This window comes from Mixophyes fleayi, chromosome 10, assembly GCF_038048845.1.
Source record: "Mixophyes fleayi isolate aMixFle1 chromosome 10, aMixFle1.hap1, whole genome shotgun sequence".
NCBI classification, from domain to species: domain Eukaryota; kingdom Metazoa; phylum Chordata; class Amphibia; order Anura; family Limnodynastidae; genus Mixophyes; species Mixophyes fleayi.
Genome location: NC_134411.1, coordinates 38,307,728 through 38,331,814, shown reverse-complemented (window position 1 = coordinate 38,331,814; position 24,087 = coordinate 38,307,728). Strand labels below are relative to the sequence as shown.

Genomic DNA, 24,087 nt, shown 5'->3' with positions numbered 1-24,087 from the left:
GGTGGAAGGGGTCATGTCAGAGGGCCTACATTCTGTATCGGGTGGAAGGGGTCATGTCGGAGGGCCTACATTCTGTATGGAGTGGGAGGGTTCTTGTTGGAGGGCCTACATTCTGTATGGGGTGGAAGGGGTCATGTCGGAGGGCCTACATTCTGTATCGGGTGGAAGGGGTCATGTCGGAGGGCCTACATTCTGTATCGGGTGGGAGGGGTCATGTCGGAGGGCCTACATTCTGTATGGGGTGGAAGGGGTCATGTCGGAGGGCCTACATTCTGTATGGGGTGGAAGGGGTCATGTCGGAGGGCCTACATTCTGTATCGGGTGGGAGGGGTCATGTCGGAGGGCCTACATTCTGTATGGGGTGGAAGGGGTCATGTCGGAGGGCCTACATTCTGTATGGGGTGGAAGGGGTCATGTCGGAGGGCCTACATTCTGTATGGGGTGGAAGGGGTCATGTCAGAGGGCCTACATTCTGTATCGGGTGGAAGGGGTCATGTCGGAGGGCCTACATTCTGTATGGAGTGGGAGGGTTCTTGTTGGAGGGCCTACATTCTGTATGGGGTGGAAGGGGTCATGTCGGAGGGCCTACATTCTGTATCGGGTGGAAGACAATGGTAGAGGATCTGCATTCCTGTCCACATTGCGGCTGAGGTAATCGTGCTCTGTGATGCCTTACGCTTCGAAAGCATACACAAGTAGCAGGTACATGCAGCATCCCACTTACCAATGTGAGCATGCCACAATCATTGCACACAGAACAGTTCTCTCCTTCCCCTCCAAAACTATTGGAAAGACTAAAAATAAAAACCCAGAAAACTGTTACTGGGATCCATAGAATCTGCTACAAAAAGTCACAATAACAAACAATAGTAAATCAAAACCACAGACATTTTTGGTAAAATATTATCTTTATTACAGATTATGCAAAGATGGAATAATCATTTCAAGGTAGTGTCACAGAGATCAGGATCTGTGCAGTGATGACAATGATTGTCAGGGAACACAGGTACTAGGAGTATGTAGTATAACAATATCCTACATTATATGAGAATCTGCGGCTGGAGTGGGTAACAGAATCCTATGATGTCCTTTTCAAGTTGGAAGTTTGGGAGAATATCACCATACATTGTTTTCCCTTGTTGGCCACTGTGTGACTGGGAAGGTGATCAGTGAGAGCACCAAGATGGCCGCTGGATGCAGGCGTGCGCGTGCTGGGCGCCATCTTTGTACTTTCCGCTTTGCGTCGTCATGGTGACGGGAGCTGCTCGGTCTCGGCCTGGAAGTGACGTCACGAGAACTCTCGCGAGGTTTCCGGCGGCCATTTCTCCATTGATTGCGTCTGCTCCTGGCAGTGAGATCCGAGCTGCGCCCGCGGTGTCCGCTCAACATGACCCCGGCCTGAGTCCTTGTCCCGGCCGTGACCAGCACGGAGATGGTGCCCGGAGAGGACAATCACCTCGTACCCCGAGAGGTGAGGCGGCGCTTCCGGGATGTGTCATCCGGGCCTGTAACTGGGGGGGGGGCACCTGGTCAGCAGTGTGAGGGGGAGCTGCACCCTCGCCCCCTTACCCTTTACTTGTGTGCAGCCTCTTGCCCTGGGTGCCCGCCCGCTTCCCTTTACCCTGTGTGCCAACCCCCCTCCTTCCCTTTACCCTGTGTGCCAACCCCCCTCCTTCCCTTTACCCTGTGTGCCCAACCCCCTTCTTCCCTTTACCCTGTGTGCCCAACCCCCTTCTTCCCTTTACCCTGTGTGCCCAACCCCCTTCTTCCCTTTACCCTGTGTGCCAACCCCCCTCCTTCCCTTTACCCTGTGTGCCAACCCCCCTCCTTCCCTTTACCCTGTGTGCCCAACCCCCTTCTTCCCTTTACCCTGTGTGCCCAACCCCCTTCTTCCCTTTACCCTGTGTGCCCAACCCCCTTCTTCCCTTTACCCTGTGTGCCCAACCCCCTCCTTCCCTTTACCCTGTGTGCCAAACCCCCTCCTTCCCTTTACCCTGTGTGCCAAACCCCCTCCTTCCCTTTACCCTGTGTGCCAAACCCCCTCCTTCCCTTTACCTTGTGTGCCAACCACCCTCCTTCCCTTTACCCCGCGTCCCCCCTCCTTCCCTTTACCCCGCGTCCCCCCTCCTTCCCTTTACCTGCGTCCCCCCTCCTTCCCTTTACCCCGCGCCCCCCCTCCTTCCCTTTACCCCGCGCCCCCCCTCCTTCCCTTTACCCCGTGTCCCCCCCCCTCCTTCCCTTTACCCCGCGGGCCCCCCCCTCCTTCCCTTTACCCCGTGTGCCAAACCCCCTCCTTCCCTTTACCCCGTGTGCCAAACCCCCTCCTTCCCTTTACCCCGTGTGCCAAACCCCCTCCTTCCCTTTACCCCGTGTGCCAACCACCCTCCTTCCCTTTACCCCGTGTGCCAACCACCCTCCTTCCCTTTACCCCGTGTGCCAACCACCCTCCTCCCCTTTACCCCGTGTGCCATCCACCCTCCTTCCCTTTACCCCGTGTGCCATCCACCCTCCTTCCCTTTACCCCGTGTGCCAACCACCCTCCTTCCCTTTACCCTGTGTGCCAACCACCCTCCTTCCCTTTACCCCGTGTGCCAACCACCCTCCTTCCCTTTACCCCGTGTGCCAACCACCCTCCTTCCCTTTACCCCGTGTGCCAACCACCCTCCTTCCCTTTACCCCGTGTGCCAACCACCCTCCTTCCCTTTACCCCGTGTGCCAACCACCCTCCTTCCCTTTACCCCGTGTGCCAACCACCCTCCTTCCCTTTACCCCGTGTGCCAACCACCCTCCTTCCCTTTACCCCGTGTGCCAACCACCCTCCTTCCCTTTACCCCTGTGTACGGCTCGGCCCCTTCCTGTAAACACGATGTTACTTCACTTTCAGTTTACGTCCTGCTGTCTTCCCTTTCCCAGCTCAGTTGTGTTGGTACCTGTCACTGCTAGTAGTGTATATACATAGCGCTCTATCTGTCTGACGTGACCCTGGCAGTATTTCTAGATAAGAAATATATACAATATATCAGTGTCTTAACCCTTTTTATTACGGTACAGTTTCCTGTTTCTCGTACACCTTGTTTACTGTCATATGGAACATGTGACTTGCAGAACTGAAAGTGAATATTGTCTTAATGAGGTGTGACGTGTGTTGATCAGTCTTAATTTAATGACCGCCGATGCGTTTCACCGACTGCTCATTTTGTTCTAGACCTTTTGCATCTGCTAATGTTGGTAAATAAATGCTCCGGGAGGACTGAGTCAGATTATATTATGACAAGTTATGATTCATACTCTGTTACAGGTCTTATTCTTTTCTGTTAACCCTACGAATCCTCATTTTACACCCGCTCCTGTTCTTCAGGGAGCAATACCTTTACGTGCAAAGATAGTAAGTTGCGTCAATGAACTGTCAGGTGCATTTCATTACAAAAAAAATTAAAAATACGAGTGTAATTCAGTAAATTCTTTTCCTGGCCAATAATTAATAATTAGCGCTACACAATCGTTTGTGTGTCCGTAGTCTATAGCTGTGGTATCTCAGCCGCTATTAAGTATTCGCCCCAATACCGCAGTGTGTGCAGCCCAAAACTACCTTTTTGCCACCTGATGATTTTGTTCAAATTGATCTGATTTGTTTTTCGGCCTTGGTGATAAATCTGTTTAAAAGAAAAACGCTGGCAGCCTTTTGTGTGTGATTATCGTCAGGGCAATATTATAACACTTTTATTTATTTTTATTCCTGTTGGGGGTTAACCATTTTGCGAATGAGTATCGCATGCCGTAACACCTATACATCTCCTTCTGGTTTCCAATCCTTCATTTGCTGTTTGATATAATAAAACTTTGTGTCAACACAGACTTGGAAAGTCACAGACTCCTTCTCGGTCTAGTTAAACTTGTTTTCAACTTATTTATTTGCAAAAGGTTGAATCCACTTTTTTACCACACTGATTTCTATGTGTAATCTGCAACTAGAATCATTATTGAATGAATATCGCCGACTCCCCCTCTGGGAAATGTTTTTTCGTGCTTTAAACCTTAAGTCTGATCTGTTCCAGATTGGGTTATTCTAATAAACGCCTGGGTTATCTTTGCAGGCTTCTGTTTAGTGGAGACGTTTCACACGTGGCTGTGATGTGATCAGCTAAATATATATATATATGCCCAGTGTCTCCTGCTCGTGTACTGCTATGTCCCCATAAAGTCAGGAATGTAGTTCCTGCGATGTGTATATTCTGCTTGAGATCTTTGTTTGTTTTACCCCATAAATAAATAGCTACTTTCTGTCTTTTGAATTTGCAACAGTTGCATTCTACTACGTGCATTATGAATTCTTTTAGTGATGTTCTTCAGGGGGTTTTTTTTTGGGGGGGGGGAGCATCCAACAGATGGCAAGATGCCATATTTTGCATGCCACCTGCCCTTGTGCTAAGTGTTGCAGACAGCTGTCAGAATAAGTGTCACACACTTCTACAAACATAGCTCTTTGAAGGTTACAACATGTTTCACTACAAAACTTTTGCGATTGCTCCAGTGTAAGAGTTACAGGTAAAGGGGAGCTCCCACCAAGACCAGTCGGAAGTCGTCAATAATTATTGAGCCCCCCACAAGCCCCTGACGCTCCTCCTTTTTTTTTCTGGGGAAGTTAGGTGGTTAGGAAAGAAAATAAATAAAATACAATTTAATGTTGCTAATATGGCCCTAGGGTAACACAGCCCTGGCCCCTGATTTATGTTAAATAATGTTTATTGAAGGATAAGGGGGTACAATATCTTGGTTGTGTTTTAATCTTTATAAACGCCTGGCAGAGTGAAGCATGTCACAGATTAGTCCCAGCTATTCCATTATTCAGTGAGTGTCACCTGCCACTTGTAGGAAGAACATTACTCAAGGGGCTGCTGCCTAAATCTTTGGTTTTCCATATAAATGACTCTTGAATACTGCAAGATGATAACAGGATGCTCTGTCTATGGTAACCTATCCATATTTATGAGGCCGTCGGGAGCTGATTTATCCCTTCTGTCAGGCGGTAGATCAATTGGCACCTGGTGACACCGTGTGATCCAGTCTTGCTACTTGGTGTATATTGAGCATTGAGCGCCTGGGATCATATAGCTCATTGTCATTAAGACTCTGTGGCTCTGATTAATACCTGAATGGCGATATATCTGTAGTGACTGGTATCTGCTGTATTGATTTATCCAGTGCAACCAGCGAGCACATCATGTCTATGTACTGGGGATCAGGTCATCCAGGTGGACAATTCTTATGTATGAATCTAGGATTAGCCCCCTCTTTCTTGGTGTTTTCTTTATATAATTGTGCAGGATGTAGCTTTATAAATCTTCATGTTTGTAGTTACGCAATTTAGTTGTTTTTGTATCTGTCAATTTGTTTGTTCAAACCCCCCATGTACGGCGCCGAGGGTCCCTTTGTGACGCCTTATAAATAAACGATAATGTTGATCCTAAAGCCTTGCTTGGTGTAGATGGTGCACATAATTGTGACTATAATACAGAGTAACAGAGACTAGTACAGTACTTGTTATCGTTTACAGAAGATGAGGCTTAGTCTTGTGTGATCAATGTTGACGGCATCTACGGTGTAGCTGGGTTAGGGGAGCAGGTATATGGTAGTGTGCAGCAGCCGAGAAGTTGCACAAGTCCAGGGTTTTGGTACATCTGCACTCAGCCAGGTTTTCTTTAAGCAGATCAAATAAAGAAAAACTTAAAAATAAACACCTTGCCCGTCCGGCACTAACTAAACACATATGTCGTTCCTGACTGTCAAATTATAAAAGGAAACATTGGACGTTCCGGCAGGTATAGGTTACTCACAACAAATATCAGGCTTTCTCTTCTAGAGACTCTGCAGTCCCTTCCCCCCAGGCAGAGAGTGAGGATTTCTAGCCTGACTGCTTTTTAACTTGGGTGCAAGTAGTGATCAGCCTATCCTGAGGCTGGAGACCCAGAAGACCCGAAATGGGGCCAAATGGATGGAGTCCACCCTCAGTCTTCATCCATAACCCCCGGAACCCTTTACCAGTTTTTACTAAAGGCCGAAAGCCCTTAGCAAGTCGTTTAAATACATTCAAACCTTTTACTGGTGTTTTTAAAACATGTAGGTCAGAAACCTGAGACAGACATACAATGCATAGATAATTACATGCACCCATACATACATACATACATACATACATGTGTTATGTCAAAAAAACGTCCAGGCTGTGAGACCTACATGCACATCTATGTGATAAGCACTGAAATAAAAACAATGCACACGTGTACAGCTAGAGGCGTGATCTGTAAGGATATTAGGAGTTAATAAGGAGTGCCGTCAATGCTTTTATACATGGAAATCTGAGATGTCGTTGTGATGAAACGTGTTTGATATCACCTTAACCAGCCCGTCCCTCGTTTCTCACAAAATGTGGAGTATAACAACATGTACCATTTATAGCCCTGTTACTGTGTCCCAGAGGGCTAGTGATGTGTCTCATTACACGGGGATAATTGTAGCCATGTCTCTGTAGGTAACATTTACACTGTTACCCATTGTAAAAATGCATATTGATATTGCAGTGATGCTGTTATACATTGTTCTTAAATTGAAGCCAGGTGGGTTATGGGTAAGGATCGGGTGTGGTACAGGTGAGGGGGCTGTAGCTGCGTTCATCCCCCCTTCCTTTCTCTACAGACAGTCCTGATCAGCTGGAAGCTAGTCCTGGTTGAAAAGTTTGTAAATACTGGTAGTGTCACTTAATCATCCTGGCTTTGACCCTTAATTAACCTTAGTATGCCCCCATTGTCTCAGGCTGTACTTAGATAGACACCTTGGTGTCAGCCCAGCAGGGGGGACCAAGGGATGTATTAGGTGGAGAAGGGACAGCCCTGTAGCGGCCCTTTTGGACAGACAGTGATTATCTATGGCCACCCCTGACTCTACAGCAGGCCTGTCCAACCTGCGGCCCTCCAGGTGTTGTGAAACTACAAGCCCCAGCATGCTTTGCCGGTAGACAACCAGTTGATAGCTGGAAGGGCATGCTAGTTTCACAACATCTGGGGGGCCGCAGGTTGGACAGGCCTGCTCTACAGGGTATAGAGCAGGCTTGGCCAAGCTGCGGCACTCCAGGTGTTTTGAAACTACAAGCCCCAGCATGCTTTGCCAATATATAGCAGCTTATTGATGGAAGGGTATGCTGGGACTTGTAGTTTTACAACACCTGGAGTGTCACAGGTTAGCCAAGCCTGGTATAGAGCAAAGGGTGAGATCCAGGGAAGGTAGTGGTTTCTTTTTATTTCATCCTCGGAAGATATCCAGCGTTGAGGTCTAGGTTTCTGCTGGGACATCTGCAGCTCTCCAGAACTCTGTGGGTCTTGGTACTCGGTGGGACCAAGGGCTGCACTCTTACAACGCGGGTAGAGGGGAGATTGTCAGGCCAAGTGGCCGGGATTCAGCAAGTCAGGACATCCAGGTGACTGTAACAACTTAAGCTAGTGGGTTAAGGGGCAGATAATGTGATAACCCTGCCTGGCATTTGTTTACTGTTTGTATATAGAATTTCACTGATTGTTTTTGTTACAATAAATGTGCTGTTGTACTTTACTAACTGCATTTGCCTGAGTGACTATAGGATTCCTTGAAGGTCCTGGGTAGGCTTCCCTGTGTGGAGTTTGTATGTTCTCCCCGTTTTTGCGTGGGTTTCCTGCGGGTGCTCCGGTTTCCTCCCACACTCCAAACACATACTGGTAGGTTAATTGTCTGCTATAAATTGCCCTTCGTCTCTCTCGGTCTGTCACTGTGTGTGTATGTTAGGGGGTTTAGATTGTAAGCTCCAATGGGGCAGGGACTGATGTGAGTTCTTTGTACAGCGCTGCGGAATTAGTGGCGCTATATAAATAGATGATGATGATAGTAAGGCACCCCTGGGTAGCCAGCCAGCGTGAAGTGTGTAGCATTGGGCCAGATAAACCCGATATCCTTACAGTTGTATAATCTCAGTTATAATTTATAGTAGGGGAGTGTATAATTCCTTATACATACAATATATCTTCCTTATGAGCACAGAGATGGTGACGTCAGAGCTCACTGTTTATACAGACGTTGCACACATTTTATGATCATTTGAGTATAATGATGATACAATTTAATTCAGGCCTTGACAAACTTATCCAAAATGTTGGTGCTATCAGGTTTGATAACAGCATCATCCTCATATCGCCCGGAAAATGCTTGAAGTATTATTTGGTGCAAAAAGGCAGCATATTATACATAGTGTGCTATCAGCACTGTATACAGCGGTGTACCAGCCTGTGCTGCAATGTGCATTAAACACAATGTGGCCCCCGGTGCAGGCGCCCGGCCGTCTTGGGTTTAAGTTTTTAAAAAATTAGTAAAGAGATTAAACAGTTGAAAGCTGGACGTATGAAGCAATGCATTCAGTAAAGGCAGGGTGTGTTCAAATCAATAGTCACCTGAAGGTGACCTGCTCCAGCTGTGGAGGTACTACAAGTCCCAGCATGCCCGGCCGCTCACCGTTCTGGTTGCTATAGAATATAATGGGAGATTGCAGTTTTTGGTGTAATACTTGGATGTGACTGTAATGTGATATGTAATTTGGATGTGTAATCAGTATCAGAGATGAAGATCTCTGCCTCTACAGCTGAGTCACCGGGGTTACTGTCTGGAGATCCATCTTCCTGTTGATATAACCAGGTCTCTACTGATCTTGTATTATAGTATGAGAACGTATATACTAGTGTTTATCTCCTACTTATAATGCACCTCGTGCTGAAGTATATAGATATCGGAGGTCCGTGACCATATAACTGTAGGGACTGTAGGCTGAGTGCGTTTATAGTGATTTACAGCAGAGGAACATTATTCTTTTATAATACATTAAAAGTCCCTGATTATACAGATATATATATATATCATTTTTTATTTTATTTTTTAAAAGGTTCATAGAATATTGACAGGCGCTTATACATAGAATACAAGTGATCATAGTCTATCCACAATTTATTTCCTAAATGAAAGGTCTGATTGTTAAACAGTTTAATGCGCTCTGACTTTTACTGAATTGAATCATGAACAAACCTGTACCTCACTCTGCTCTGTAATGTCTATGGACCAGGCCAGCCAATCCTCTCTGCATTCAATGTGTGCGTCATATCAGGTCGTGGTATAAAGTGTCAATCACCCAAGTGTCCTGTTGTAAATCTGTGTAAGAACACAAGGCAGTGACCTTATCGTCCAAACCTACCTCCCCGATTCCATAACAAGTGGCTGGGTGCCTGGGAACCTCCAGGTATTGGTAATGGTTGATCTAGGTATAAAATAGATTGTTACACCTGAGCAGGGAAAGGATGTTTCTTTTTTCTCCTGAATGTAGTAATTTGGATACCGCTTTAGCAGACTCCCTCCCCCTAACACCCTTCATCATTTGGGGTCAGACCAGCAGCTTTTAGGAATGTGATCTTGATCGTGTACCTTTTCCCCACAATTGTGAACACACAGAATTATTGAACCAAATCTAACACAGGCCGGTCTCTCATCGCTCTGCGGAAGGCTGGTTTGGGTAATAATGTGCGGGCTTCCCTGTCTCGTATGACGCCAAAATGGGGAGAGGGGGTTATAATTTCACGAATCAGACTGGTTAACGTGCAGTGAAAACCCTGGTCAGTCCACTAATCTCTGAAGAGCATTGCAGTTAATTCTGTATAACAACAATCTTCTGTTGACTTTCATAGGTCAGATTGAGGAAGAAAAACTGACTTGCTTTGCTTTTCTATTTCTGCTTTTTTGCCCATATTCACAACAATTGTTGTGAATTGATGGGTTTTTTTTTTTGTGTTTTTTATACCACTGAATTAATTTACAGTGATATGAAGACTCCAATTTTTGGGAGTAATGACTAGTCCTCCCCCTCTATGCTATATGCTGCATCTCTTGATACATGCATGTATATGTTATACCATAAGCCGCGTAAAATGATGTGACCTCCACACAGGTAACCTGCCCACCAACTGTCCATATAACTAACGGGACCGAGGATTATGGAGCACAGACCCTTACACACTTGTACTCTTGCTGCAGGATTACCTCTTCAGGAGAGTAAAACTAATATCTTGATAAACTCTTGTTGTTTATATATATTAAGCACTGAAGCGAGGTCTTAGTGCAGAGTAATACCTCTTAGTGCGCATGTAGCGGGATTAGTGTCTTCTCATGTAACACCTGAGAGGTCGCCCGTCAATCTGTTCGCCGAGACGGGATAGATGGATGGCAGCAAGATAACGTAGGCATTAAATGTCTTCATACAGCCACAGCGCCATCATTAAACGTATTTAATGCTGTACCTGACGAATGGATATCTCCAACATCAGCTGTCTGGGATGGGGTCTAGGTATGGTAGAGGGAAGGAAAGAAATGGATTGTGTGATAGACAGTGGCATTTATTTTATTGCTTTCTGCCCATCCCACCTTCGAATGACAAAACTGCTCTGTCTACACAGAAGATAATTCAGAAGTTGCTTACTACATGCTGCCCTATTTCTAAGAAAGACCATCTTACTATGCTTGTCAGTGGCTTAATAAATGTTAGTTACAATGTATCCTGTGTGATAATCGGCAAAGACTAATTTAAAGACTAAAATGGTTTACCACTCATGTGTTTTCTGTTAGCACAGTGGCCTAGTGGTTAGCACTTCTGCCTCACAGCGCTGGGGTCATGAGTTCGATTCCCGACCATGGCCTTATCTGTGTGGAGTTTGTATGTTCTCCCCGTGTTTGCGTGGGTTTCCTCCGGGTGCTCCGGTTTCCTCCCACACTCCAAAAACATACTGGTAGGCTAATTGGCTCTCTCTGTCTGTCTGTGTGTATGTTAGGGAATTTATACTGTAAGCTCCAATGGGGCAGGGACCGATGTGAGTGAGTTCTCTGTACAGCAATGCGGAATTAGTGGCGCTATATAAATAGCTGATATGGAGATGTGGAATAAACAGACAGGAAAACATTATGTAAAAGATTTTGAAGAACATTTATAAAGACAGTGATGTCCTGTATAATATATGCACTGCCCAATCTTATAAATGTTCCTGGAGCCTCTCATACGCCAGTTTTTCCATCATTACCGGGGTCCAGACCATAAGCTCGGCCCAGAGATTCCTTATGCAGCCTTGGACCCTCTTCTTTGCACTATTATTAACCATTGTACCTTTTAAATTCAACTTCGGTCCCTCGTTATTGCAGTTAGAAAATAAATGTTAACAGCAGAACTAGATTAATATCACACTGAAACAGGAGCCAAGTGTCAGGAATACACTGATTATATATCTGTAGGCTGGCGTTTAATCACGGCACTTTATCGCCAAAAGCACAGACACATTCGGTATGGAGACTCTGGGCTAGAGATGGCGGAATGTATCAATGCTAACTTTGCCGTTTATTTTAAGTTTGTGATTAGGGACATGAGGTGGAAAGTTCACAGAGAATAATGCTTTGTCCTTCAGTAACTGAATTGTCTTCCAAGAAAACTGCTGCTCTGACATCTGCGGAGAGGCCAGAGAATACTCTGCACCTTCCATATAGTGATGTTGTGATGGTTATAGTAGTCTGTGCAGTTCCCAGGCGCTCGATCCATGATGCGGATACATAGGTACTCGCTCGGTACAGGATAGGATTCGGATAGGCGAGCTTCTTATCATGTCTGAGTTTCCCGCACGTCCTTGTTAGCAGGAAATGGAGCAATTGCTTTCTCTGGAGGCTGCTTGTTTCCTATTGAACAATGTTTTGTTGATTCCTCAGTTCAGAGTGTTCTGCAATGTCCTGGCAGCTGTGTGCGAGGACGGAGGAGGCCGCTTTGTGGTTACTCCCACTTTGTTGTGGGTATTGTTGCCAGATTATCATGAAAAGTATCGCATTGATGAGTTGTCTGCGGCTGGTCCTGCTCAGCCTGTTATCACAGACACCCATCCTCTTCTGCCTTTCAGTAATTGGTGAAGTGTATGGTGCTGGTTATGTTTTCAGCAGCATTTGTGGCTTAAACATGATTTTACATTCTCCAATGTATACTGAGCAGTTGTTACCTAGGAGACTGCAAATCTACCCTTTATACGTCTGTGTAATAACAATGCTCCCTCACAGAAGCAGTGGTTTGCTAGAATGACTTAACTATAAATACTTCCTTTGTTTCAGGTACAGTAATGCTGAGTAATGCACAGGCCTTTATACAGTAATGTCTATTAGTGGATTTACTTGTTTCTTAAGGTTGGTTTATAACATAGTTCTATGTACATAGAGATCGGTGTTAATGGTTCACTAACCACTTCTTACACAATGCAGACAGTCCTGGAATCTGTGTAATATAAGATCCCTTCCATAAGTGTACAGTTATTATGTAGGTTAGATTGTGTTATCAGATATAGGGGTCTTTATTCATAGCTAAAGTGATACAATGTAACACGGTGCTTGGTGCTATTGCTGCCCAGTCTTAATCAGCTGTATTGTACAGTTCTAGAAAAGCAAATTGGGAACCTCTTTAAGGTAGTTTTGTCCCTTCTGACAAACAGTTGTTATTTTTGAGGAATGTGACTAAGTGTCAGTCTAGACACAAGGTGTTAATAACTCTGCTCAGAGACAATGTTTCCCTAACAGGATTGTAGTGGTTAATTGCACCCAAAAACTGCCATCAACCCCCAACACCAAGTAAATCCTCTTCTGGGATGGAACCAAAACTAATCTTACAATTTCTGGGGGGTCGGGGCAGTTACTATTTGCATCAAATTAAGGCCGTAGAAAGTGGGTGTAATATATCCATTGATCGCGTTCAGGTTTCTGAGCAGACAGTTTACTGTGCTTTTAAGCATAAAGGTATAAAAGCCAGTATTCAGTATTAGGGCCGGTGACGCCTGTTTGCTTTCTAGACCAGGACAGACAAGACTCCTAGTGCAGTTGGCTCCGTTGCGATGCAGAGTCTTAGTCTGCGTTTAGGGTGTTAGAATGGAGCCCACTCTATATCTCATGCCATAGTGGTGGGCACTGCCCGCAGCAGTGGGTGACATGCCTTAGTGGTATAGTGGTGGGCACTGCCCGCAGCAGTGGGTGACATGCCTTAGTGGTATAGTGGTGGGCACTGCCTGCAGCAGTGGGTGACATGCCTTAGTGGTGGGCACTGCCTGCAGCAGTGGGTGACTGAAGGGCACTTTGGTTTCTATGATTTTCCCCAACCTGTGTGTGTAAAATATTTTACGGTGCTGTTATTCAAATTTAAATTAAACTACACAGAATAGACAATGCCAGACACAGTAGATGATTAAGTGGCAAAATAATGGGCATGCACATGACGGGCAGGGTGCCTGCTCCCTATTGTCTCATGTTATCTCCTGCTCCTTGGCATGACTTGTGCTGCATTCCTGTCCCATTAGGGTTTTACTCTGTTACCTCGGTATAACTGTCCTCATGTACTCGTGGTTTCCTCACTGTATCCGTTTTGTCTTCTCTGGATTTGTACGATTGTCCGACACCCTATAACAGTGTTGGCTAACCTGTGACACTCCAGGTGTTGTGAAACTACAAGTCCCAGCATGCTTTGCCATTATATAGCAGCTTATTGCTGGAAGGGTATGCTGGGACTTGTAGTTTCACAACACCTGGAGTGTCACAGGTTAGCCAACACTGCCCTATAACTAATAATAGTGAAATGATGAACAAACTGAGTCTTGCTTTCCACAGAGGAGGAGCGCCACTTGCTGACCTCATTGGGAATGTTCTGCGTGTGTACCTGAGTGTGTTACTTTGTACTTACATTAATACTCTAGCAGTATTTATTGTTCTTGCTGGGAGCTGTATTAAGTTATTTGAAATAAAATGTTTTACCAGATTGTCCGACTTCCAAGTTCAGTTAAACTTGTGTAGAAACTGAATTATAAAACGGGGATTGTTTCCTTACTGTTGTATAGAAGATAATTGTCCTGATGTGATACTTCTCCTATTACAGTGTTGGGTGTTTTTATTAAATAAGAAATACTCCGATCTGCAGGTGTCCTGGGGAACCTCTATTTGTTTTGGACATGTGGGAGTTACCATACTGCAGATATAACAGGTTCACAGCATCCATACAGTGCCACCCAGCTTCCAAATTGTAAAAAGGGAAGAAAGCAACATACTTACCCACATAGACATGGCCTTACACCTGCCGAGGTGGCATTATAGCCAGGGTAGTGCTGTCAGCTTGGTGCAATTTAATGCTACTTTTTCTCTTTCATCCAGTCTGGGGGACACTGCTTACCATGGGGTGTGAAGGGGAGCATGGGAGTTGGCACCTAGCTAGTTAATTTCTAGCATTGCTGACAGACCCCTCCCCCTTATAACTACCCCCCCCCCCCCCCTCTTCCTCCTCAGTTTTTTTCTTGGTGCCCATGGCGTTAGGCACTGTTTTAGTTGCTGCTAAATTTTATTTTCTTTTTCTTTTTTTTTAGGAGAATATCTTGGGCAGACCTGGGCGTGTGTTCTATTATAGAGAGCACACTCCCAGAACAGCAGCGCAGGCACTACTCTGTCAGCCGAGAGCCAGAGGCTCTCACTGGCAGAGCAAATTCGGGTGCTTGAATACAGAGTGACTAGCGGTCTCTCCGGACCGCTGTCACTCTTGGGGCGTCACCGATAACCGGCGCTGCCATTAGGCATGGAGGGCCGGTTATCGGAATGAAAAAAATGCCGGCGGCCATTTTAAAATAAGCCACGGAGGAGAGGAAACGGAAGGGGGCCATACCAAGATCCCCCCTCATACATAGGATTAGGGCATCGGGTTGAAAATCCGCTGCGGAGACCTCAATTGAGGTCTCCACTACTCTGCCATATACTATTTGTTTTCTTCTCCTCCCCGCTAATGGGGCAGGAAAAGCACTTGGGAGAGACAGCATTATCAGAGGGGGGTGGGGGGGAGCTATGATATAGAGCTCCCCTGCTCTCCATGGAAAGTTGGACTAGCCCGGCCTTTTGGCGCCAAATATAAGCCCGGGAAAGGACGCAGAGCAGAGGGAGCAGGCACCAGGCACTGCTGTTGGACTTCTCCCCTGTTTGGCCTGTGACTAAGTATCTGATTTATTTAAACATATATTATTGTATTGCTGACTGCAAAGTGGGCTAGTGGGAGTTATATTATAGTTCTCCCACTTGCCAAGTTATTTTATTTTGGTTTAACAATTTATAAGTATAACTTTTATGTTCGGTTATTTGTTTCTTTTTTTTTTTTTTCATATTTTCTCTTCTGTCTCGCTCTCTAACAGCTAAATTTAAGTCTGTGTGTTGGTGTGCCTTCCTTTGTAAGATGACAAATAAAGGAAAGAGCCCTAAAGTAAAGTGTTTCACTTGTTCAAAATGTAATGCAAAATTACCTAGTGGGCAGAGGGACCCGTTGGCTCTATGTTCTGTCTGCGATGCAGGGGGTCCCCCTGCGCAATCCCAGCTTGTTACAGCCCCACTGACCGAGGAACCGGCCTGGATGGCCTCCCTGACACAGTCGGTTTCCTCTTTAGCACAGATGGTGTCACAGTCCAATCAGCTGATGTCTATTGTGGCAGCCGCGGTGGCTAATAGTGCTAGTACGCCTTTGGGCCTCCCTGCTGCCACAGGTTCTTTTGAAGAGTCTGTGCCAGGACCTTCCTCATTGCTTACAGACCAGGCCCCTGTTCCCACAGAACCGGCATGGTCCGCAGCTTTTATTAAGGGTTTGGATAAACTAAACCAGTTACTTGAATCCCCAAACATCCCGCCTGCTATGAGGAAGAGGCCTAGACCCACTAATACCCTTATGGTCCTTTCAGACCCGGAGGGGGTTTCAGAGGAGGAGGGGGAGTATATTCTGATCCTGACCAGGGGCAACCTTTGGAGCAGGAAGAAGACCCTAAAAGCCATTTTGTTAATGATTTGGTTTTAGCGGTAAGAGAGGCGTTGGACCTCCCTGAACCGGAGGATCCTACTCCTAGAGACAGAAGTCTCTTTAAGAAGGCCAAAAGGAAGGCTTCCCGTTCTCCCCCTTCGGTAGAACTCAGAGATATTGCAGAGGGAGCCTGGAAACAGCCGGATAGAAGGTTCTCTGTTCCCAGAAAGTTCCCTTCCCTGGATCCATTACAGGAGGAAGATGTGGCTTGCTGGGAGAGTATTCCTAAAGTAGATATTTCAGTAGCCCGTTTGGCCAGACATTCTTTACTACCAGTCCCAGGTTCGGCAACTCTGCAGGATGTCAATGATCGCAGGGTGGAATCCCAGCTGAAATCTATATTTGTGGCTGCGGGTTCTTCCTTTAGACCCACATTTGCTTCAGCTTGGGTTGCTAGAGCCATGGAAACATGGGCAGACCAACTGGCAGAGGCCTTACAGGACTCGGAAGTTACTTCCCCTGGCTTTGCATCTGAAAGAGGCATCGGGGTACCTTTATGAGGCGGCTCAGAACTCGGCGTCTGTGTCCTCCTCTATTCAGGCTGCATCCATTTCAGCAAGAAGAACGTTATGGCTGAAATCCTGGGAAGGAGATTCGGAATCAAAGAAGTCCGTTGAATCCATTCCTTTTTCAGCAGCAGGTTTGTTCGGGCCGGAATTGGATACTATGATTTTCCAGGCAACAGGGGGCAAAAGCACTTCTTTGCCGGTATTCTCAGGTAGGGGCAGGACTTCTCGGGTCAGCTCCTTTCGTCAGCCCTTTAGAGGGAACTCCTGGCCTAGAGGACAGTCATTTAGAGGTAGACAACCAAATGCTCGAGGCTCCTCAGTCAAGGGTAGATCCTCGTTTGCGGCTAGGCGCCAGGCCTCTAGGACACAGGAGAAGCCTGCGTCCTGACGACCACTCTACTCTGCCAGAGGTGGCGCCGCGGGGGGAGACGTCTCTCTGTTCGGGAATAGTGGACACTTGGATTTGGGGTATTGTAGTAGGGGGGTACATGTTAGACCTGCTGGGTCCGGTACCACATTGTTTTTTTGTTACACCTCTACCCCGAGGGCGATCGGGAAGTTGGGCAATACATGTCTGTGTCGCCTCTTTTCTTTCTTTTACAAAGAGTCATCTGCAGCCTAAGATTCACAGTGGGGTCCTCCCATTACCCGAGAGGTTGGGGGATGGTAATCTTGCTCCTCCGGCTCCAGGGACCTTTGTCGGTCCAGGAATCAGCCTTACCAATAAATGTGTTACAGTTGTAGGCAATTCCTTTAGCCCTTCGGGGGGCCCAGTCCCTCCTTTAGGGCCACCCTGTCAGAATTCAGTCCGACAATGCCACGGCTGTGGCATATGTCAACAGGCAGGGAAGAACCAGGAGTGCAGCCGCAATGAAAATTACAGCTCAGATTTTTTGTTGGACAGAACAATAGGTTCCGGCAATTTCGGCAGTATTCATTCCAAGAATAAGGGATTAGGAGGCCGGCTATCTAAGTCTAAATCAAATGATGCCGGGGGAGTGGTCACTCCATCCGGATGTATTTCAGTCTCTAGTTCAGAGGTGGGGTCTTCCGGATATAGATCTCATGGCCTCCAGACACAAGAAGAAGGTTCACAGGTTTTTAGCAAGGGCAAGAGATCCCTTAGCGGTGGCAGTGGACGAAATGACGAGGTCATGGGAGCTCAGGTTGGGATACCTGGTTCCTCCGATTCCCATGCTTCCTCACATGCTCAGACGAGTAAGGCAAGGGGGTCTTCCAATAAGATAAGGATTTTGTCTTCCGCCACGAGACGACCTCCTTCTTCATGGTCCTTTCTGTCACCAGAATTTTCCTCCGCTCAGTTTAACGGCATGGCTGTTGAAGCCAGCCTCTGGAGGGCTAGGGGTTTTTCCTCTAGTGTAGTTAACACTATGATGCAAGCTCGAAAACCAGTTTCGGCTCACATCTATCAGCGGATTTGGAGAGCCTATATCAGATGGTGTGAAAAAAAGTCATATAACATGTCTTCCTTCTGTCTCCCTCGCTTATTGGCTTTTCTTCAGCATGGGCTGGAAGCAGGTCTTCGGTTAGGTTCCCTAAAGGTTCAGGTATCGGCTCTGTCAGTCTTTTTTCATCGGAAATTAGCAGAGTTGCCAGATATCAAGACTTTTCTTCAGGGAGTCTTACATATTCAACCTCCCTATGTTCCACCTACAGCACCATGGGATCTTAACCTGGTACTGGACATGCTTAAAGGGCCTCCTTTTGAACCTTTACCTGAGGAAGATTTTAGGTGTTTGACCTGGAAGGTTGTTTTTCTTTTAGCAATTGCATCGGCACGTAGGGTGTCGGAATTGGGAGCTCTGTCTTGCCTTGAGCCATATTTGGTTTTTCATGAGGACAGAGTGATTTTGAGAACACTCCCCTCCTTTGTTCCAAAAGTGGTGTCCTCTTTCCATTTGAACCAGGAAATTGTAGTTCCGGTTTTTTCATCTTCTCACTCTGATCGGCAGTCTATGAAAAAGTTAGATGTGGTTACAGCTCTCCGTATTTATGTCAGAAGAACATCTCAGATTAGACGTACCGATTCTCTGTTTGTTCTTTATGATGATCATAAGAGAGGCTGGCCAGCCTCTAAACAGTCCATTGTAAGATGGATTACACAACTATTAGGCAGGCTTACACATCAGCTAACCGGCCTGTGCCGGAGAGACCTACAGCCCATTCCACCAGATCGGTAGAAGCGTCATGGGCAGCAAGAAATGGGTCTTCTGCTGACCAGCTTTGCAGGGCAGCCACCTGGTCTTCTGTCCACACGTTTACCAAATTCTATCAATTTAATGTATTCGCATCCGCAGATGCAGATTTCGCTCGTAGTGCTCTACGAGCGGGGCTTTCAGAGCGGTCCCACCCTTAGGGGGCTGCTTTAGAACGTCCCCATGGTAAGCAGTGTCCCCCAGACTGGATGAAAGAGAAAAGAGGATTTATATACTTACGTTAAATACGTTTCTCTGATTCCATCTGGGGGACACTGCGATCCCTCCCTTCTGCTTTTCCTCTGTGTGCTCTTGTTTGATTGACCCTTCTCCTTGGGGGCTTTTTAAATTAACTGAGGAGGAAGAGGCAGGGGGGGAGTTATAAAGGGGAGGGGGTCTGTCAGCAATGCTAGAAATTAACTAGCTAGGTGCGAACTCCCATGCTCCCCTTCACACCCCATGGTAAGCAGGGTCCCCCAGACGGAATCAGAGAAACGGATTTAATGTAAGTATATAAATCCTCTTTTCTCTGCATAAAAGTGCAATGTTATTCATTCCATTACATAAGTTTATAAGTTTATTTTTATGCTTTTATACATATAATCTACTTCTTGGACAGCAAGGTGCAGTATTCAGCACCACTGAAGTCTTAAAATACTGTTTCCCTATAAAATTTAAATAGATTGCAAGTTCATCGCGAGCGTTCGTCGTTTTACCTTGCAGTGTAAATTCCATTCCCTGTCCATCCGGTGACGTGTTTTATAGTGCACATTATATTGCAGAGTGGAGGCTGCAGCTCAAAGTCTTGCAGATAAGTGAGTGAGCGAGAAACTTTCTACGTAGAAACAGGAAGTGTAGCTGCAGCTTTCTCTGCATAAGAAGACGGTGAGAAGAGGTTCAGTTGTTGCAGCCAGTCTGCCGTCCTGGTGCTGGGTACCCAGTCTCTGGCCTCTCGGCTCTGGAATGATTGCATTAGCTGTGAAACATGCCCGGGTCGCCCGTCCTGCGCTGCTCGGTGGGCGTGTTTGTCACAAAGGAAGCGACTGCTGAAAATTCCCCTCGAGTCAACGTTCTGGTTACCCAATGCTGAAGTTCCTGGTCAATCTGTTCCTGCCTTGTTCCAAAACTAAAGATGAATTCAGACATATAATCCTCAGTCAGGTAAGTCCTTACCGTGACTTTATAAGGAGGGTTATCCTAAGGATCAGAGCTTTATACAGTTATGTTGTGACCGGTAACCGTGCATCTATGGTTGGTTCTTCTGACCTTGAGTAGTGGAGAGTGTCGACCTCATAACGTTGAATTGAGCAGCTTTTCTCTGAATAACCTTTAGCTAGTGAGTTATTAGCAAGCGGCCAACTTCCCAGCACGTGCTTGTTGTATTATTACCCCCTGAGGGCTGTTTTTATTTATGACTGTGGCTGCTTCTCTTACCAGCCACGAAAACTTTGGGAGTTTCACTCAGTGCCTTGAGAAATCACCATTTCCAAAGAGGTATTTTCCAACTGTGGGTAACCCCTTTTCTTAGTCATCGGTTACGCCAACCAAACACCTTTACCCGCAAAATACCTGGTCCCAGCAGATTTCCCATAGTCACACAGTCAGTCTGATCTGGTCTTGGCAGACGGTTCCAGGAAGCAGATAACAGTGACCTTTAAGACAGTCTGGTTGGCCGGCAGTCAGTATAACATGTTAGCTGTAAGTAGTATTGTATCTTTATCTGTATAGTACTTTGTGATCTTCAGCATTACGAGTCAATAATAGGCCCATTTGTCCAGAGGGTCGGAATGAATTCATCATGGGATCATCTGGTGGAACGTTGTGCCTCGCACCTCAGTGAGGTTCCTAGTGTACGGAGAGGCTAGGTTTTGGTATGTAGATGACAGGTCTGAAAGCAATGAAAATGTCCTTCCTTCTGCCGGTTGTGTCGTCTGTTCCGGTGATACTCGCCATCACGATGAGAGAGACGCTGACACTGGTATGGGTGACTTGTAGTTATAGTAGCGTCGCATTTTCCAGTGATGTCATTTTTTAAAACAGTTGCAATTACACTTTCATCGGACATGTCGGGTTCGGATTCTTCAATTCTCCCATAAGTGTCGGAGTGTCTTTCATCGTAAGATCGTACCCAACCCATTTGTTCGCACTATACATAGATTTTTCTGGCCAGAACTGTTGTTCTCTTCACTACATCGTCTGTACTTTTCCTCTCTCCTTTCTTAATTATTTAATTTCATTTATTTATTTATTTTGAAATAAAGGGTTTATTTAGTGAGAGGTAATAAGCCCTCCTTTTAATCTCTTCATTTCCTTTTCGCTGATTGGGCGAGCTATGGTTCTCATAAGTTGAGCGCTTCTTCCAAATCTCATTTCCACAAGAGTGGCATTTGTGCAAAGAACATAGTAGGTTCCATTCTGTCACCCCTGTACAAATCAGGGGCTGAAGGATCAGTCTCCTGTCATCGCTAAAGATTTTATGGGATGGACGACACCGGAACCAGATTAGAAGCTTCTCTAACCGCCCGTCTCCTAGCCGAGGATAAAGGACCAGGCACAGGACGGAGGAGAATTGTATAATGCTTAATTTCAGCTGTTTAACACTTCTTCTGAAGCTGGAGAAGGTTCTCGGAAGATTCCAACAATGAATGTAGAAGATGTTCAAGAGGTCAGTTGATTTTCTGGCCTAAGGCAATGGAGAGGTGATAGCAGATTATGGAATTCCTGTCCCAAGTTTAGAGATGACAATTGGTTGTATTATTATACGATTGCCTCTGACATTCTCCAGCGCTGCTGTTGAGCGTCTCCCTACATTCTGGACAGCACATACGTCTTGTGAAACTTTAATCTGGTTAATCATTTGTCTATTTAGTTTTATAGTAGACAGTAGACGTGTATTATGCAGTATAATTTCCTTTTACAGTGATAACGACAAAAATACCTCCGGCCTAAACAACCTGTGTCTTTCCTACTGCTGTGGCACTACAAGTCTCAGCATGGTCTGTCGGCTGCAGCTCCACAATAGCTGGAAGACTGGGGTATGTGTTCTGTAGAGTCTCTGCCTGTTACCAGTAAAACACACCGGTATTACTCATTGTGTGCACTGCATTCCTTTCCTGGATATTTGCATTTATGAGCATGAATAGAAGCAGTTATGTAAAACAGTTAATTGGTGCAATAGATTTTCCTTGTGAATTAATGACATAAAACCTCTGTTTAGAATAAATCCAGTTCAGTCATAGAAGGCCTCTAATTTGCAGCACGTAAAGACTCGTTTAACCTAAAATACACATTGCTTATGTTTACATTGGGTTAAATTGCTTCTCGGCTGAACTTCAGGTAAACTCGTGATCATGGGGAAGATTGAACCCAGCCGGTAAACTCTGTAAGTCGGATATTGCTGATAATGGGTTAATAGCTGGAGATCAGCTGCACAGCAAAATGTCAACAGTCATCGTACGGAAACGTTTACTTGTAAGATTGGATTGGATTTGCTCATATTGATCCCAAGTGGTTATAAGGTCAGATTGAAGAAAACTTGCCGATTCTGACACCTTCAGGGCCCCGTATGTGAATATTTGAGTGACCGCGCAGAGAGAGGGGTTGGTGAATCTGACGTCCTATTGAATGACGCGTTTCTCCTCACAGGATCTGTGCTAGGATTGGATATTACCCTTTAATGGTTTATTGAATGACTAGCTTGTCATTATAGACCATCGGCTTTCTTTTATGATACCTGTGTTCAGTATTAAATTATTAGGCTCACTATGGAGAGGACACAGCTGAAAGGCGGTCCTTCTCATATGCGGGTGAATACTGGTTTATGGTGGATAAGTTAATATGTCGTTCAGTGCTACTCTGACATTCCACTTCAGCTCTGTAAAAGTAAACTTAATGCAGTGTTCTCCTCCCCATTATAGGTTAAAAACCTGAGACTAAAGAGCTGTGACATCACTGGCCGTGCCCCTGTCCTATAATTCAATCAATAAAGTTGCATTTCTGCAAAGCCAAGGTTGCCAAACGGTCAGTCAGTCACTGTTTAGTTAGAGAAGCTTCTTCCATATAAACATTCTGAATTACATGCATGAAAAATCCAATGTCGGTGAGTGACTTTACTTCCTGTTTAAGTGGGAACCTGTTTTAACAGTGGTTGTCATAATTCTGAGGTTTTAGTTTTTGAGCAGCGCTTCTGGTACCGCACGGAGCTCTCTGATTGGCCGCAGCTATTCCCTGTGATGTCCCAAAAACGACTCCTCTGTTTTTTATATTCCACTCTCCCCCCAGTGTTAATGTTTGTATTGGTTTATTTCTTAGTCCCCAGATCTTCTTTGGGGAGATCAATCAAATCTGCCATTAAGATGTATTATTGTCATCTAGTTGAACCCAGAATGTCTGTGTCATAGGGTATGTTTTGGAGCTGCAGACAGAGTATCTTTAATGAGATGAAGAAGAAATTTGTGCAGGTATTATGCCGCCATTTGGGTCTCTGTGTGCGCCAGCCTTACTCCCCCCCCCCCCCCCCCCCCGCATTTTGTGTGTGTTCTGGAATGCCAGACAGGGGGAACAGATGAGCGAAGTCATGGCGGAATTTTACGTCCGGATAGGGTTTTTCCCAGAGGTGCAAAGTTTTGGTTCTACAATCTTGAGTTCTAGTTCTATAAATGGTGCAAAATGCAGAAAAGTGCGGATGACAAATGCCTTATTTTATTGGATCCAAATTCTACTCCCAAATCCACAATGAGGTGAAATTTCCACAGAACAGTTTAGAACATTTCGCTCATCTGTGGAGGGCACGTGATTTTACTGCATGTTCTAACGGAACGCAATTAACTAATTATGTGCTCGGAATCCGAGGTGTATTGAAAGTTGCACTAATGCTTGTTACAATTGATATATTGCAGTGTTCTACTACCTGATCAGCTAGATTTAGATTGCATGAGTTATATTCACAGTCCAGCTCCATTTACATAGTGCTTTTAGTGTTAATGGAGGACTGACCCTTACACTTGGATCTATCGCTTAGAATGTTAAAAAGAGAGAGCCACAAAAATAATATAATTTCTCCGAGTTCATAAAACGGTTTGCAAATGGTTAAGCTTTCTGCTAGTTATGTGCCAGAGATTTCATCAAACGTGTATCAAGTGAATGTAAAAATCTAACATTTTATTTGATACAGTAGTCAGTTCTATTGTTCGTTTTGCTTTGTTTGTTTTTTAACTTTGTTGCAACAATGTTGCTGCTCTGTTCACCATAATCCTTAAGAGGCTGATCGGTTTAAATTATAATACATTTTACTGCAGCTCGGTTATAAAGAAACCAGCTGAAACCATCATCAGGACGCTGTTCTGATGGGATCTCTAGCTCAAAGAGCTGGGACTGAGCAGGTGTGACATCGCTGGCCACTCCCCTGTGCATGAATCAACCA

The 24,087-nt window shown here is 45.5% G+C and overlaps 1 protein-coding gene across 3 annotated transcripts in view; it reads left to right on the top strand.

The window, feature by feature from the left end:
* The first annotated feature begins 1,309 nt into the window (after positions 1 to 1,309).
* USP47 (ubiquitin specific peptidase 47) overlaps positions 1,310 to 24,087 on the top strand; it is a 43,405-nt gene continuing 20,627 nt past the window's right edge. For 2 of the 3 annotated variants that reach the window (XM_075188469.1, XM_075188468.1), the window contains exon 1: positions 19,804 to 19,826. Coding sequence is in view for 1 of the 3 variants with exons in the window: in XM_075188470.1 (XP_075044571.1) it covers positions 1,433 to 1,471 (39 nt within the window). In the remaining 2 variants the exon portion in view is untranslated. Of the gene's footprint in view, positions 1,472 to 19,803; positions 19,827 to 24,087 lie in introns of those variants that run through there. The other variant, XM_075188470.1, reaches the window with a different exon arrangement.